A 16,901-nucleotide genomic window follows, 5' to 3' on the forward strand; every position below is an offset into this window, starting at 1 on the left:
GGAGAATTGGTAGGATTAAATTCCTCAATTCAGATATCATCAGGTCGGCTTTTTCGGTTTTGCAAAAATCATGTCCTTTAATGACATAATGCTTGTTTAAAAGCGCTTTGCTTCCACAGCTAGTGCTGGCTAAATCCCGTCTAGCAAGCAACAATATAATTTGAACTGACTGAATGAATTCAATTGTAGCTCAATTGTAGGTATGTCTGCCTTTTTGAGCCTCATGTTGCACATCTTCCTTGAAACGCCAACATATGGATATATGGATTTGGCTGCGAAAAGGCTGCAAAAGTCCACAATCACCACCACTTCTTCCATGTTCAAGAAAATCTTCCGGCCTCCTTCCTCGAGATCGAAGAAGGAAATAGAGAAAACGTTTTTTGACAAAGGGCCAACTATCAGGGTCACCTCTTTAACCGATTCAGATCTTCAGCGGTATCGTGAAGACAACGGCCCCTCTGACACCAAGTGTGAGATTTCCACTGACAAAACGGAAAAGAAGGACCTTCGGAAGGACTTGTTCTCTGGAATTGACCCATCTGATATCACAATTGAAGATCTTGATCCTTACGCAGACAAGAATCGGGTCCGTCGTTCGAGAAGCTTCACACTTCCACCATCTAAACCGCCATCTGCCTTTAAGTTGCCCCGGAGCAAAACGGTACACTTTGCCGACCAAAGCGAATCTTTGAAAAGGCTCAGAAAGAGGGCATCTGAGGAAGAAAGCTCGCTGGTTTACTCTGATGAGTCGGCTGACTTGAGAGGTATTCACGGTAAGGTTCAAGAGCGGCTTACAGGAATCTTCAAGGAAGAGGATTGTGAGTTCAAAGCAAATGAAGAAACAAAACCAGCAGAAGGCACCTGCTCTGTTCAAGCAGGCACAAAACAGAAAAGTTCCGAATCACCACTCGGAGACGAAGAACTCACAATTCATGAAAGAATAGACGAAAAGCTGCCAGAACCGTCTTCTGATGATAGTCTCTCTCCCAATATGGCAAATATTGAGGTTCTGCCTGATACGAAAGACTGGGATCACACGATTTATGTTTCTTGTGATGAGAACGGAAGAAACATCATTAAGCAGCTATCTGATTTGTATCAGAAACACTTCCCGGACACTAACCTCGATTTTGATGACTTGGGTGAGCTTATAATCAGTATTGACTCCGGGATTGGAGATAGCATCCAACAGAACAAGTTTTGTCAGTCTCTTCTTGCTTCAGAAAAGAAGAGGGCTAATGATGCAGAAGCCGATGTGGAGGCTTGGAAGCAACAATTTGATGAGATAAACTCAAAGTACGAGGAGCTCAATGCTATTCAAACTGAGAGGCAGAATCGTTTGGAGGGCGAGATTGAACACATCTTGGAAAAGTCCTCCAAAGAGCTTGAGGCTTCAAATGAGGTCATTGAAGACTTACGTAACCAGTTGAGGGAAAATAGCCAAAGGTGTGATGATCAAGAACATGCCATTGAAGCGCTCACAGGGAAGGAAGGTGTTCTCTTGAAGGAAAAAGAGTCCCTAGAAACAGATCTTTCCAAAAGTTTCAGAGAAAATGAATTGTTGAAAAAAGCGATTGAAGAGATCAAGAGCAAACTGTTGGAGGATCTGAAAGCCAACAATTTGAGAGTGATTGACCTTAAAAGTGAGAACAACGACTTGAAAGAGAGCTTGTATGCCACTAACCAAGACCGAGAAGTACTCTGGACAACCAAAGTCGACCTCGAGCGTAAGCTTCAAGACTACATTATCAAGATTGAATCACTTGGAACGGCTGAGAAGGAATGCAAGGCTACCATCAGTCAAAAGGATGCTACCATTGCGGAAAAGATGTGCATCATTGAGAACTTTGAAAGCAACGCCCAGAAGTACGAGGAAGCGAGTGAGGCTCTCGCCAGAAAGAACTTACAGTTGAAAATAGATCTTGAGGCTTGCCAGACCGAGAGGTTAAACTTCGAGACACGGGTGGAAGAGCTTAGCTTGGAAAGAGAATCCTTCTTGCAATCTCTTGAAAGCCTCCAACGCAAGGTGGATGATGGATCAAAAGAGCTCAAAGAGGTCGAGAGCAAAAATTTGGAGGCCCTGAAACAATTACGAAATCTCTTCGACAAGCAACAGCAGGAAGCCGCTCAGTCTTCCAAGGAGCTTGAGAATAAAGAGTTAGAGAAAAAGCTGCTCGAACAAAAAGTTTTTGACCTCAATGCTGAAGTTCTTCAGCTCAAGAAGGAAGTCAAGACAAGAAGAGCCAACTTCCACACTTGCTTTGATGGGTTCGAGACGATGAAGTGGTCCAATAACTTCACTGTGGAAACAATGAAAAAGCTTCTCAAAAGCACGTACGAAGCAATGGCTCCCTTCCTTGCTAGGGAGGCCGCCTCAGCAAATGCGCAGCTCTACTACGAGGTCAATCGCATCATGGTCTTCAGCAAGGATAACCAGACCAGTCTCACTGAATTGACAACAGCTCTCGTTGAATCAAGCCGTCAAGTTTCCCGTGAGTATGCGGAAACCCTTGAGGCTCTTAGAATGGAGAAAAAAGGTCGAGCAGAAAGTCAAAGGGAGTCAATGGCTGTGATCAGGCGGTTAGCACGCACGAACCGCAGAATGCAAAAGGCTTCCCAGCAGATCGAAGAGATTTCGATACCAGCCAACATGCATGCTGGCAGAAAAAGGCAAGTACGCGATTGCCCAGTCGAGGCAGCAAATTGAGAAATTACCCTTTTGTATGTTAATGAGTATGTTCGTAAGGCGGTGTAAGAAATCAGTCTGTGCGAATTGGCTGCAAAAAACCGTTAGCTTCAACTACAGCCCCTGCCACGCTTTTTCCACACATCAACAACTGGTCCCAAGTACAAGTAACAACCATGCTGCATCCATGTGGCAGTTCTCAATCCGAAGGCAGCCCTGTCGATTGGTGGTCCATTATGGGCTCCAAGGCAAACCAGACTTATGCGATAGCTCAGCTGCTGCAATCACCGTCACCTCAGAACATCAGCAGTGAATCCACTGAAAGAAACAACACTTCACCAAGGAAGCGAGATAAGCTCAGGTCGTGGTGGCCGTGGAAAAAGGCCGCCACTGAATCACCTGCTCATTCAGTCAACACCAACGAGTCGAGCGGAGCTTCGGTAGCTCGAAGAAAACAGAACACACTCAAGTCTCAAAGAAGCACATTTTTTGTGAAACTACGTTTATCAAGAAAGAAGCACTCAATTGACTTGAGGAGCCCTTGCAATCTTGGTCCTGGCGTTTGCACCACGAAGGTCTGTGCGGTGAATACCAGCAGAGTATGATTTTCGATGGATGAGATCTTTAAACCATCTCATTACGAGCAAGCGAATTTCTAAATTCACGAAATCATTTGAAATTTACTCTGCTGAAGTGATAGGTTATTCTATAGTAGTGATCTGTGTGTCCTGCATGTTGTACAACAGCTTCATAGTCCATCGGTGATGTAGGATAACATCTAGTTCAACATGCCAGCATTTGCTGATTCCCTCGCACAGAGTAGTGCGTTTAAGATCCCGTTTGCAGACTTCTCCACAAATGTTGTTGTCAAAGATAATGAGCAATTGTTCTTTGCATCTGGTGATACTGTTATAGCCATGGATTTGACATCGCCAGCTCACAACTTCAAGCTTTTGAATCTAGGCGATTCACACCGCATCAACAGCATCCAACTCAATCATACCCATAGTTTGTTGGCTCTTATTTGTCGCAGGTGTATCATTGTTGTCTGTTTGAAGCGTATCCCATTTTTGGATCCAAACCAACCCTGGGAACCACTTAAGTTTGTCATTAATCTTTCAAGTGATGTACAGTCAGTTTCGTGGCATCCTGCAAGTTACTCGGCTACTGATCTAGTGGTTTTGACGAAAGAGAGATTGCAACTGTTCGACATCATCAAGTCAACGACGAAGGCCAAATTTGACGAGAAGTTGGAGGATCTAGCGCTTCGTGAAACTCCCATCTCCATCGCGTTTGGTTCTGCTCTCAGTCTTTCTGGCTCCTTGTCACTTTATTACAGCTCCGCTTCCGGATATATCTATTCACTCTTTCCACTTATATACCCTGGTTTCCATTTGGGGCTTCTAAGTCTGCAGTTGACCTGTTCGTGTCCGAGACTCAGGAACTAGTCAGCATGGTAGAGGGGAAGTTCCCTCCTAGAGTGATTGCTGGCCATCCCTCCAACAACGACTTGTTAGTGCAGCTCAACTTTGGTTTGGATCTTCAGAATCAAATCGAAAGCCCTTTGTTGAATTCGTCGGATCCTTTCAAAGTGCTTCGGTTGAAACACTTGCCGATGGATCCCTTGATTTCGGGACCATACGCCCAGGTCGCTGCAAACTCGCTGCTCACATCGCTAGACACGAATACTGCAGCATCGGTGATCATCGCCCACCATGATTCTGAGTCCCAATTTGAGATGACGTACTTGGCACAACTATCACCTCTAGTGATGTCCAGCGCATTCGATATTCCAAGGCCAGATGCTCCGCAATATACAGCCTCACTGCAGGCCAAGAAGGATAATGATAAGTATGTCAAACCTAAGAAAGGGTTTGGCCTAGCATTCGCATCTGATGATGAGCTGGATGATGAGGCTAGCACAAACAGTCAATTTGTTGACTACTCGAAAGCATGGGAAATTTACGAATTGAAGGTCAAGTGTCAGGACTTCATTCTTCTGCATCAGAAACTCACATCACTATCTGTGGAGCATTATAAGAAGAAATCGCCTGGCGCCGCATCTGTCATAGCACAAACGTTTGGACGTATCTTGCTATGTGTTAAAGACAAAGTTCAGGTTGTTGATTGCCTGCAATGGTTTGGGGAATTAGAGGATGGCTTTCCTCTAGGTGTTGCTGAATTCTATTCGGTAAAGACGACTTTCTCTGTCGAGAAGCCCCTTACAGCAATAGCCCTAATTCATGACGTCGGAGATCCTTCTGATCCCTATTTATTCATGAGGTCTCTAGGGGCGAGATTGTTGTTGCACAAGTCTATCCTGAAGATGGACTGGACGATGAAGCCGGTGGAGGCGAAGAGGACCCAGCTCAAGTCCAAGCCAACTTCGACGCAAAGACAGTGCACGACATTGGTATCTCTGCAAATGAACTCAAACGCATGTTGAAGTACCCCAGCAACGCTCAAACGACCTTCTCGTCTAAAACAAGGAATGCAGAGGATCTTATTGCATTGTCAAAAATCTCAGATGTTACTCGGGCTCACATTCATCAACTTTCAAAATTCATCATTGCGCTTGTTGGCAAACTCGAGGTACAGCAGAAGCGTAACTTGATGCACAGCTCTCTTCTTGATGGGATAAGCCAATAGAAGACTTCAAGCAGCGCATACCGATGTATACAAAGCGCATAGAAGAGCTTCTTGCGCGTCAGAAGCATCTCTTAAAGCGAGGTAATGACATCGAGTCAAAAATAATCAAAAGATTCGAAGATAGCAAGAGATTTGCAAGCTTACCCATCTCGCATAAGGAGAAAGCATGGATGCACGAGTTGAACGATTTAACAAGAGAGATAATAAAGGGCTCCCCGAAAAAGCATCCTTGGAGCAACAGGTAAAGAAACTTGATAGCATCATCCGGGAAGCTTGCCAGAAGAAAGATGACACACCTGATCTCGAAGGCAGTATGAAAGAGCTACTGCTATATAACAACCTTCATAATGTTGTCCAGCATATGCATAGACAGGGCAAGATTATTGAAGTCGCAAAGGAGAGATTACAAGCAGACGTTGAACGTGTTGATGCATTGGTGGAAGTATAATACATACCACTTTTACTTAAGCTTAGATTTCAAAAATGTAAGTACCGAATTGGCGCAGTACTGGTTCAGCCAGTTCTCGATACTTCCATATGCGACACTCTCGGTAACGAAAAACCCAATGTGAGTACCATCGATGTCAATAGCAATGTTTTCTGGATGGCGGCTGGTGAGTTCAGCTCTCTCGCACCACCTGAGAATCTCGTCTGTTAGAACCTCATGGTCACCAAATTGAATGAGAAGGTCTCCATTTTTGATCACTGGGATATCTTTCCAGTCTACTTTATCAGCATTGAGTTCGATGTTCACAATGGGAGAATCGTTCAAAAACTCATCTCCCCCAATGTATAGATTGCCAAAGTAGCTTGTCATATCATAGTTGAAGAAGTCAAGTTTGTTAAACTTTTTGAAACTGCCCTTGAACTCCTGTTTTGAGACGTTGAGGTATGGAGAAATGCCGATCGCGGCCACAGGCCACATAACCTCGTGATGGTTGCTCTTTTCATGAAGATAGCTGAGCACATTAAGGACAAGGTTACCGCCGGCGGAGTCACCCATTAACACGATGTTAGTGTAGCCTTCATAGACTAGCTTTTCATAGAGGCTAGTTGCCTCGTTGTACTGGCAAGGGTAGGTGCAACCTTCTGAGACCAATGAATAATCGGCAATGAGGATGGAAAGGTCGTCGCCGTATCTCAATTTGTAGGCATCGTATAAGTTGGCCATGCCTTGAGCCTGGTTGTCCAGCATCAGGATTGCAAAGCAGCCTCCGTGGAAATAAAGGATAATTGGTGAAGACTTCAGTGTGATATTCTTGGTGAGCCAGCGGCTTTCACAGGCAAACTCTTCCTTGTCCGAATATTGTTCATTGTAGCCGGGCAATCTTCCAAGTGTCCTAGACATCATTCCTAAGAGTTTGGACACGGGGATGTGAACCAATTGCAAATCTTGGACCCGTATGGAGCGGCCCATGTGCTGACAGAGACCATTGTGCAAGGTCTTGACCAACGACTTCTTAGCTGTGGGGTTGGTGAAGACAGTTCCCACTGTAAAGAACTGCAATGTGAGATAAAATAACTTAGCGGGCAAAGTTATCAAGCCATAGACAAGTGACAATGATGGTAACATTTTCGAGATCTTATTAGGGAAGAACCTGTGATTAAGTCGAGATAGGGGAAGTTCCGTGAACTGGACATAAGCTTCGCAGCTTGACAGGTGACATGCGCATGGGGTTCTTCTGCGAAAACCGGATTCGACCAAGGTCTCAGATGGGAGAATATGCGCTTGGCCATGTTGCTCTCATAAAAAATTTTCGGTCTCAATTGATCTAAGTAAGCTAATTTGGAAAGACAAGTCTGAAGTCCTGATGTAGTGACAAGCTACAGGACGCACTAACCGACCATTATTTCGAGGGAGGAGGTGGTGGTGGTGGTGGTGTGCCATTCGATGGAGGTGGCGGAGGTGGTGGTGCTGTAGAATTTGCAGGTGGAGCAGGTGGCGGAGGTGCTTGTCCTGGAGGTGGAGGGGCCTGAGTAGGTGGTGGTGGTGCCTGCGATAAATTTGGAGGTGGTGGTGGTTTCGTCAAACCCGGTGGAGGTGGGTTTTGAGATGCAGGGGGTGGTGGAGGCTGAAGTCCTGGTGGAGGTGGAGGTTGTGGTGCTGTAACTGTAGGAGGTGGTGGGAGACCCAGAGATCCAATGTAGGAGTCTGTGCCTGGTTTTTGACGTTTCCAAGGGGGTACAGCTTCCTCAATGGGTCTTTTATCCGGCCTAGGACTATGCAATTTTGGAACATAAGAATCCCTTTCCCCATGAGGCGAGTCTCGGACTTTGTCGAAGCCTGGGCTGGGGCTTTGTGTGAAGCTGCCTGTCGGTGAGTTCTCCCCATTTCCATTCCTGAGAACACAGTCTCTCGAATAGTGTCCCACTTTTCCACAAATACGACAAACAACCAGTGTAATATCTCTGATAGGTGGCTTCTTGTTGAGCACTTCAGGAGGCACGTATGGTTTGGTCTCTCGAAGGGTACCGTTGAGTACGGCCAATTCTCGGAGTTGGCCTCTCTTCAAATCATTTTGGCCCTCAGGAGACAGGATAGCCGTCTCCATCACTTCGTTCGTGAGCCGGATGGCCTTTTGAATCTTGGAACCCTTGTCTGCAGATATTAGAACATGCAAGTCATCTTCTGCTGGGGCGCCACCACGGGCGTCTGTTATGCTTTTACCATCTTTAACCGATCCTTTGCCTCTGATTTCTAACTTGGCTCCACTCTTTTCGGAAAGCTGGCGTAAGGTGTTTCCTCGAGGCCCAATCAAGAGACCAACAAAGTTAATGTCCGGGTAGTCCTTGGCTGGTATGTAAAGCTTCTCGCTGGTCTTTTCAGGCCTACGATAGTCCACTGGTGGATCGTAGTTTTTGATTGTTGTGACGGCAAGCTCGACAAGCACATCTCTCTCCTTCTCGAGCAGCTCTCTTATACGTCTCTCCCGAGTATTAGTCCTGTTACCATTCAGATCATATTGTGGAGGTGGTGATGGATCTCTCTTGAAGTTTTGAGTCTTACTCAGGGGGAGGAGATCTAGGAAGGTTCTCCCGCTGCGTCCTCCACGACGTAAGTAGTGCAGTATCTCTTCAACTCTGAAGAATCTCTGATAAGCATCCACTTGCTCCTGGGTTAGATGGCCTGTGATGATTGTGTCAAGCTTTTCGTCGCCAAATTGAACCTGACGGCTCTTTTGGCCTCCCCATTTCGTGGGTCTTGACATTAGTTCGGTGTGGGTTTAGTGGAGTTGGTTATTTTGATGTACTTGATTTTCCGCGATGCGTTAATACTGTGAGATGGATGAGCACCGATCCACCCATGAGGATGCCATTCTAGAGCAATAGCCCTCAAAAAATAAAATATCATGATCGGGCAATTGAAATTACTTACAGAAGTTCGGATTAGTTAAACTTGCCTCAATCAGTATATATTTTCTCAAATCAATAATCACTCCAGTTCAGTAAAATGGCTGCGAAATTACACTTTTTATCGAAAATACACCTAAACCCTTCAAATGTGAATACACAATGTGTGAAAGAAAATCATTTTACAAAGAAATCTTGCTTCAAAGCCTATCTTTTATTAAATTAAGTTACATTATCCGTGCCTCTGCGAAACAGAAGAACACTTAAAACCTCCCAACCAGCTTTTCTATGAATGACTGTCTCCACTAGCCAGCCTCTACTCCTCATTGTCTTTGCAACTTCATCGGGCTTGTTTCTAGCGCAAAATAGAATATATGCAACCCCACCAATAGCTAAGTGCTCGTCTAATCTGTCTAGGAGCTGCCATGTGACGACCATTCCATCTGGACCACCTAGGAGCGCCAAATCGAGCCAAGTATAATCATCTTCAGCTTTTGGTACATCTGGTACATCTTCTGCGGGAACATAGGGCGGATTGAACACCAATATATCAATCGATCTATGTCGTATACCTGAGGCTAGACTCATTTGTAGGGCTGTGACTACACCCTCTTTCTCACTTGGCTCATTTTTTTGAACTGTTGCTATTATAGTGGAGCAAGCGGTGGGATTGAGATCGGTTGCCAAATAGAGGGCCAGTGGGAAGACGTGCATCTTGAGGAAGGCCGTTACGACCCCAGATCCAGAGCCAATCTCGCATACAACTGGGTTCTTGAATTCCAGTTGCAATTTCTCAAGGTTCTCTTCAAAGCAGTCTAATAGAAGAAAGGAATCCTCTGCTGGTTCATAGACCCTATCATCAGCCGCCACATCTGGTGTCGGTAGCATCACAGAGTGCTAACTGCATTGAAAAAGTACATGCCCCAGATTCATCGCATCTCGCACCCGGACACCCCGATCATATTGGAAGACACCACATCCTTTAGGATATCCCAAATCTGAGTTTCACTCTCTCAGGAGTTTATTGGCTACAATCAGTCGACTAGAATTATATTTGACTTGCTGAGTCAACTAAAGTTCATTCATCAGGGTATTATTGTCGATGGACAAGTCATGATCTGATCTCCGCGCAACACATTCAGCATAGTTTTACAAAGTTCGAAAGAGTGTCGAAAATTTTCTGCCGAGACATATACAATTCAATCAACCCTTACGATGAAGACAACTTCAACAGGTTTGGTAGGTTTGATAGCACGTGCATACAGGCACGTGCAGATATGCGGCCTGCACTGGCATCGCTTCATCTCATCAGAGAAAAAAAAAGTCCATTATATCGCTAGCCATTTCTTAAATCTTCAAGATGGGTGCCCAGTTTAGGACCCTAGAACGTGAACAGAGGTTTAAGAACCCTCCCAAAGACAAATCGTCCTTCCCCCTCCTAGCCGAGGCCGTCGCCCCACACATTGGCTCCTTCAATGCCCTTACAGAGGGTCCTGATGGGGGACTTCTCAATATGGGTGTGAAGGATATCGGCACCAAGACGATTTTCGATTCTTCCGATGAACTCAGGCTTGGAAACAAGCTCCAAATCAAAGTCGAGTCGGTTCAGTTGGCCAAGCCCGCCGTGCCTCCAACGGACAAGCTCTCGGTTAACCGTAAGACTCTTCCCTCTGAGTGCAGAGAAAGAATGACAACCTACAGAGGCAAGTTGATGTTGAAGGTGACATGGTCCGTCAATGACGGCCCCGAGGTTTCTGAAATTCGTGATGCGGGTCAAGTCCCTATCATGATCAGCTCCAACAGGTGTCATTTGGAAAAGATGTCCCCAAACGAGTTGGTTGCCGCCAAAGAAGAGAGTGACGAGTTGGGTGGATACTTTATTGTCAACGGTATCGAGAAGTTGATTCGTATGTTGATTGTGCAGAGGAGAAACCACCCTATGGCCCTCATCCGTCCCTCTTTCGGAAACAGAGGTAACTCGTACACCAAGTTTGGTTGCCAGATCAGATGTGTTCGTCCTGACCAAACCTCCCAGACCAACGTTTTGCATTACTTAAAGGACGGTAACGTCACTTTCCGTTTCTCTTGGCGCAAGAACGAGTACTTGGTGCCTGTCGTGATGATCCTTAAAGCCTTGTTGGAGACCAATGACAGAGAGATTTTCGATGGTATCGTTGCTTCGGACATTAACAACTCTTTCTTGACCGATCGTCTTGAATTATTGCTCAGATCCTACAAGTCATACAACCTCCATTCACAAAGAGAAACCTTGGCCTTTTTGGGTGACAAGTTCCGTGTGGTTTTCGAGGCTCCAGCTGACATGTCCGATATCGATGTTGGTAAAGAGCTTCTCAAGAAGATCGTGCTCGTGCATTTGCCAAACAACGCCGATAAGTTCCGCATGCTTCTTTTCATGATCCGTAAGTTGTACACTTTGGTGGCTGGTGATTGTTCTCCAGACAATCCCGATGCTACTCAGCATCAGGAGGTTTTGTTAGGAGGCTTCCTTTATGGTATGATCATCAAGGAGAAGATTGAAGAGTACTTGCAAAGCATCAAGGTTCAGATCTCCTCTGACATCAACAGGGGCACCAGAGTCAACTTCAGCGACAGGAAGTACATGTCTCGTGTGTTCATGAGAATCAACGAGAACATAGGTCAGAAGTTGCAATACTTCCTTTCCACTGGTAACCTTGTATCTCAATCTGGTTTAGATTTGCAGCAGGTCTCTGGTTACACTGTCGTCGCTGAGAAGATCAATTTCCACAGATTCATTTCACATTTCAGAATGGTCCATAGAGGTTCTTTCTTCGCCGAATTGAAGACCACTACTGTCAGAAAGTTGTTGCCAGAATCTTGGGGTTTCTTGTGCCCTGTCCACACACCCGATGGTTCTCCATGTGGTTTGTTGAACCATTTAGCTCACAAGTGTAAGATTTCGACTGAGGAATCAGATGTCTCTCAGGTCCCAGCAGCATTGGCCAAATTGGGTGTTTCTCCAGCACATACTTTCGCAGCTGGTCCCAAGTTGTGCTGCGTCCAATTGGATGGTAAGATCGTCGGTTGGACAAGTCATGAACAAGGTAAACTTGTTGCTGATGCATTGAGGTACTGGAAGATCGAGGGCGGCCATGGCTTGCCTCTTGATTTGGAAGTTGGTTATGTTCCTCCTTCTTCCAAGGGTCAGTACCCAGGTTTATTCCTCTTTGGTGGTCGCTCGAGAATGATGAGACCAACCAAGTACTTGCCTCTCGAGAAGAATGATATCCTTGGTCCATTCGAGCAAGTTTACATGAACATTGCTGTGACTCCCCAGAGATCGAGCCTAAGGTTCACACCCATGTGGAGTGGGCTCCTACAAACATATTGTCCATTTTGGCCAACTTGACACCATTCTCAGACTTCAACCAGTCTCCAAGAAACATGTACCAGTGTCAGATGGGTAAGCAAACCATGGGTACTCCAGGTACCGCTTTGGTGCACAGATCAGACAACAAGCTTTACAGACTTCAAACAGGTCAGACCCCAATCGTCAAGGCTAACTTGTACGATGAATACGGTATGGATAACTTCCCTAACGGTATGAATGCTGTTGTTGCTGTCATCTCATATACTGGATATGATATGGACGATGCCATGATCATCAATAAGTCGGCTGATGAGAGAGGTTTCGGTTACGGTACAGTTTACAAGGTTGAGAAAGTTGATCTCTCAATGACCCGTAAGAGAGGTGACCCAATCATTCAGCACTTGGGTTTCGGCGATGATGAATACCCAGAAGCTTGGAGAGAGAAGTTGGACGATGATGGTTTGCCAATTATTGGCGTCCATGTTGAAGAAGGTGACCCAATTTGTGCATACTACGACGACACCATCGGCAAGACGAAGGTGAAGACGTACCACTCCAGTGAGCCAGCCTACATTGAAGAAGTCAAGCTTCTCGCAGACGAAACCGGTGACTCCGAGTGCCAGCTGCTTACGATCAAGTACAGAGTTACCAGAGCACCATTGATCGGAGACAAGTTCTCCTCGAGACACGGACAGAAGGGTGTTTGTTCGAGAAAGTGGCCCCAGGTGGATATGCCATTTTCTGAAACTGGTATTCAGCCCGATGTCATCATTAACCCGCACGCTTTCCCATCTCGTATGACCATTGGTATGTTTGTCGAGTCGCTTGCTGGTAAGGCAGGTGCTATGCATGGTATCTCTCAAGACTCTACTCCTTGGACTTTCAGTGAGGACGATACCCCAGCCGATTTCTTCGGTGAACAGTTAAGAAAGGCCGGATACAACTATCACGGTAACGAGCCAATGTACTCTGGTGTTACTGGTGAGGAACTCCGTTGCGACATCTACATTGGTGTTGTCTACTATCAAAGATTGAGACATATGGTTAACGACAAGTTCCAGGTCAGATCCACTGGTCCCGTCAACTCCTTGACCATGCAGCCTGTGAAGGGTCGTAAGAGAAACGGTGGTATCCGTGTTGGTGAGATGGAGAGAGATGCCTTGATTGGTCACGGTACTTCATTCTTGCTTCAAGACAGATTGCTCAATTGTTCCGATTACACGCAAACACCAATTTGTCGCTCATGTGGTCTGATGCTCAATACGCAAATGTCTGTTCCTCGTATTGGAACCTTCGCCACGATAAGGTGCCGTGGATGTGCGGAGAAGTTTGACTCTTATGCTAAGAAGGGTCTCCAAGTCAGTGATGCTGATGTCTGGGAAGATGGCCTGGGAACCAAGTTCGTTGGTGGGGAAAACACGACAACTGTCGCTATTCCTTTCGTCTTGAAGTACTTGGACTCGGAGTTGGCTGCCATGGGTATTAAGATGAGGTACAACGTCACGCCTCAATAAATTGCATAGTTTTCACATAGTGAGAAAAAATAGAATAATGATACAGAATTGTCTGGTTTCAGTCCTCTCATCTACAACTGTTTTTAAAAACATGGGTCGTTTCATGAAGGTCGATGAACTGTGGGACCGTCCTCTATACTAAATAGAAGATTTCTTCTGAGAACCCACCAAGCAATTGCTTGATGAGCTCTACCATCTTGTCGAGCTCTTCGGTTATAGTTGAAGTGACCAATAGGTAAGAGTACAACAAAACGTAATCTTCATTATTGAGCTTCACGCTTTCACTAACCGATTTTGACCTGACTTCACTAAGCTTCAATAGCATACGATTCCTAGCATGCTCAGTGGAAGCAGGTTTCGAAGGAAGTGGAAACCCAAGAGCCAAGGCACTCGCAATCATGTAAAATATCAAAAAGATACGATGCTCGAGTTCCTCTCGTTCGTTTTCGATAAATTTCAAAACGTACTCCTCATTGGGAGTCAACCAGGGGTCCACTTCGAACATCAACTTGATATTTTGAAATGCATCCAAAATGTTTGAAGTACTTTTTAGAAGATCCTCATATATCCCCTTGGGAAGTGCACCTTTCAAGCGCAATTCGAGAGGGGCTTGCTTTAGTAATGTCTGACACTCCGTGAAAAGACTGCTGGTTCCTTTGTAGTCTTTGAGGCCCACTAGTCTAGCAGGCTCATTAGGGGCACTTTTGTATTCCAAAGGATCGCTATTCCAGATAACGCCCATGCGGAGCCATAACACAGTGAGACCAGATTTGAGTCGCTTGCGTGCACTATTTGGAAGAAAGCATGTCGCCACAAACAATGCCCAAGCGATACCTATTGACACTGCTATGAATCGGTGGGATGCAATCTCACCAACTATAGGCTCCCCACCTCCTTCATTATCATCTTCCGAGTCATTTTGAGTCATGCTGTATGAGTAAAGTGCGGTCAAATTGTAAGTCAAAAGGATAAAACGTCCAAATGGGTTGTTTTTCTTCCAATAGATGATGATGTAGAAGCACGGAAGAGAGAGCAAAAAGCCGGTTGTAGCTAAAGCATACTCATTGCCTTCTGTCAATGCCCAAACTACCCATGCGATGAAGGCTCCAAGGAAGGTACCCACAAAACGCCATTTTGCTGTCATAGTTGTCCCACCAAGTGACTTGCTCATCATAATGCAATAAATAACCATGGCCCATTCGAGTCTCCACGTCACAAAAATATCTTTTGTTTGCGGGAGAAATGCAAATAAACCAATGCAAAACGCTCCTACGCCGACGCGTAGACCGAACTGGATATCAATTCTTCTGAAAAAGTAAAGGGATTCCCAGAGACGAACTCTGAAATTATCAAACTTCGTCTTGCCTGAGATAAGGCCCGTACTTTCCGTAGCCTGTCTATTGGTAGCTGTACTAAACTGAGCTTTAAATTCACGAAGTGCTTCCACGAAATCAGTCTCGTAAGTTGTCTGCTTATCTTTGTCATCTTCTTGTTTCGTTTTCCAAACCTTCAAGAAAGACCAACTGCGTGGTGATGATTTAGCAACGACTTCAAAATGCTCCGTCAATTGCAAAAACCGAATGAGCTCCTCACCATAAAGTGCCAATAAAGAGGCAAAATTACCACAACACGCGGTAACTTCCTCTTGGTCTGTTTTAAACATTAGATTATCTGGCTTGAATATCTCCTGAGAGTAAATTTTGCGGAAAGAATGTGCTTGCTTGCTTTGAAATAGTTCAAGAGCTTTCACAAGTGATTTTTGGTAATTGGAAGATTTGACGAAAATATCTTGATCCTTGTCTCTAACGTATTTGTGCTCGAAGGGCACAGCGCCCAAAACCTCCTTGACGGTGAACACGAACAGCTTGATCGATGGAGCCAAGTAGTATACGAACAAATCAAAAAGTTGATTGGGGTACATTGCGGTTTGGTCCGCTTCATGGCCCAACAGATCTGAATTTGAAAAAGCGCTTAAGTTTTCAACCGATTGGGAGAGATGTATATCCGAGGAATGAAAACTATCAAGACTCCTGCTAGAGACTCCATCTGGGGACCTACTTTTCCCACGATCGTCATGAAGGAGCAGCCACTGCATCTCTAAAGAGGACCTCAAGGCCTGCAAGTGTCTCAGAAGAGATATCGTAGCCTCAACAATTTCTGTATAACTCGAAAGTTCAGCTTCCTTGCCCACCAATCGAAGTTCATAGCCAGCTTCCTCCAAACTGCCTCTGAGGTCATTGCAAACTTTCATAAGTAGAGCAAAGATTTCAGAATCCTTTTTGGTGAGGGTTTCTCCATTGAGAAAGCGATGTGTCGTGATGGATACCAACAGCGACATGATGTTAAAACAGTCATTGAGTGACTTTCTTAGCAGTGAAACAGCACTTTTTGGCCATAGAAGGTAACATGTTGCAACCGAGACACAGGAGCCGACGAATACAACCTGTGAGGTCGAAAGTAATCTTCTCATGGGAATGACGGACGAGTTCAAGGAACCTTCCTTGATTATGCAAGTGATGAGTGAAATAGATGCCAATGAGCATGCAGTGTTAAACGTCTGTTTGTTGACCTTTTGCTTCATGAAAGCGATAAAGCCAAGGCCAATGGAACTGATAACAAGATCGATTCCGAAACTGATTTCGTTCTCGCCATTGTTGAAGAAAAAGGTGGATATAGAGCGGCAAAATAACGAGACGAGAAAACTGAACAGCAATGATATGATCACGAACATGATCAGCTGGTGCATGGAGCCTTTCGTTCTGGCCGGATGGAAGTATACCGCAGTTGTCGCTACAACATGCTTTGAGTCTGTAACTCCCAAGAAATTGTCAAATGGAGTCCAGTAGACACCCATGGATGCAACAAGGTATGCTATCGAGCATTTGAGGATATTTCTGAACATCTCGCTTCTATAGAGACGAGCCATTTTTGATCGGAGTCTCCGAAGTCTCCTGCGCCAATGGCGGCGTACTGAGCGAGGTCCAGTAACACCTGAAGCCATACTCTCCGAATACTCCGAGTCGTGGAAGGAATCATCGTTGAAGCTCTCGAACTCCGTATTAAAGAACAGGTTCAGTCGGTACACCTTTTGCCCACTTTCAGGAAGGATAACTGAAGAAGACTTCATAAGTGTTCTATTGAGACCCTTAGTTGTACCTTGAAAGTATGATTTGAAGTCAATCTCCGGCTCATTTGGTGTTCTGGGAACCAGCCTCGGGGCTGATGTTCTGCCTTGTAGAGGAGAATGTGGGGACAGTAGAGGGTACAGGGATTTCCCTGTAGGAGGCCATTGGCCTTTATCGAAAGAAGGCGGAACCTTCTTTGTCTTTTTATCTGTGACTGAAATTTTGCG

The 16,901-nt window shown here is 45.4% G+C and overlaps 6 protein-coding genes across 6 annotated transcripts; 3 read left to right on the top strand and 3 right to left on the bottom strand. All coding sequences in view use genetic code 12, as the record gives it.

Moving 5' to 3' along the window:
* Nucleotides 1-316: 316 nt before the first annotated feature.
* On the top strand, nt 317-2,707 carry CXQ87_002701 (uncharacterized protein; the record flags this gene model as incomplete). The annotated part of the gene is made up of 1 exon (XM_025481197.1): nt 317-2,707. One exon carries the CDS (start codon nt 317-319, stop codon nt 2,705-2,707), a length of 2,391 nt encoding a protein of 796 aa, XP_025335497.1.
* A 767-nt stretch (nt 2,708-3,474) lies between these two features.
* On the top strand, nt 3,475-5,335 carry NUP82 (linker nucleoporin; the record flags this gene model as incomplete). Its single annotated transcript, XM_025481198.1, has 3 exons — nt 3,475-4,072; nt 4,102-4,934; nt 4,970-5,335. The coding sequence occupies 3 exons, from the start codon at nt 3,475-3,477 to the stop codon at nt 5,333-5,335; spliced, it is 1,797 nt and encodes a 598-aa protein (XP_025335498.1).
* Nucleotides 5,336-5,795: 460 nt separating this feature from the next.
* CXQ87_002703 (uncharacterized protein) lies at nt 5,796-6,908 on the bottom strand (the record flags this gene model as incomplete). Its single annotated transcript, XM_025481199.1, has 1 exon — nt 5,796-6,908. One exon carries the CDS (start codon nt 6,906-6,908, stop codon nt 5,796-5,798), a length of 1,113 nt encoding a protein of 370 aa, XP_025335499.1.
* Nucleotides 6,909-7,182: 274 nt separating this feature from the next.
* Nucleotides 7,183-8,544, bottom strand: CXQ87_002704 (uncharacterized protein; the record flags this gene model as incomplete). The annotated part of the gene is made up of 1 exon (XM_025481200.1): nt 7,183-8,544. One exon carries the CDS (start codon nt 8,542-8,544, stop codon nt 7,183-7,185), a length of 1,362 nt encoding a protein of 453 aa, XP_025335500.1.
* A 1,502-nt stretch (nt 8,545-10,046) lies between these two features.
* On the top strand, nt 10,047-13,549 carry RPA135 (DNA-directed RNA polymerase I core subunit; the record flags this gene model as incomplete). Its single annotated transcript, XM_025481201.1, has 2 exons — nt 10,047-11,990; nt 12,011-13,549. 2 exons carry the CDS (start codon nt 10,047-10,049, stop codon nt 13,547-13,549), a joined length of 3,483 nt encoding a protein of 1,160 aa, XP_025335501.1.
* Nucleotides 13,550-13,682: 133 nt separating this feature from the next.
* On the bottom strand, nt 13,683-16,676 carry CXQ87_002706 (uncharacterized protein; the record flags this gene model as incomplete). Its single annotated transcript, XM_025481202.1, has 2 exons — nt 13,683-15,519; nt 15,658-16,676. The coding sequence occupies 2 exons, from the start codon at nt 16,674-16,676 to the stop codon at nt 13,683-13,685; spliced, it is 2,856 nt and encodes a 951-aa protein (XP_025335502.1).
* Nucleotides 16,677-16,901: the final 225 nt, after the last annotated feature.

The sequence above is a fragment of the Candidozyma duobushaemuli genome, assembly GCF_002926085.2.
Source record: "Candidozyma duobushaemuli strain B09383 chromosome Unknown B_B09383, whole genome shotgun sequence".
Lineage (NCBI taxonomy): Eukaryota > Fungi > Ascomycota > Pichiomycetes > Serinales > Metschnikowiaceae > Candidozyma > Candidozyma duobushaemuli.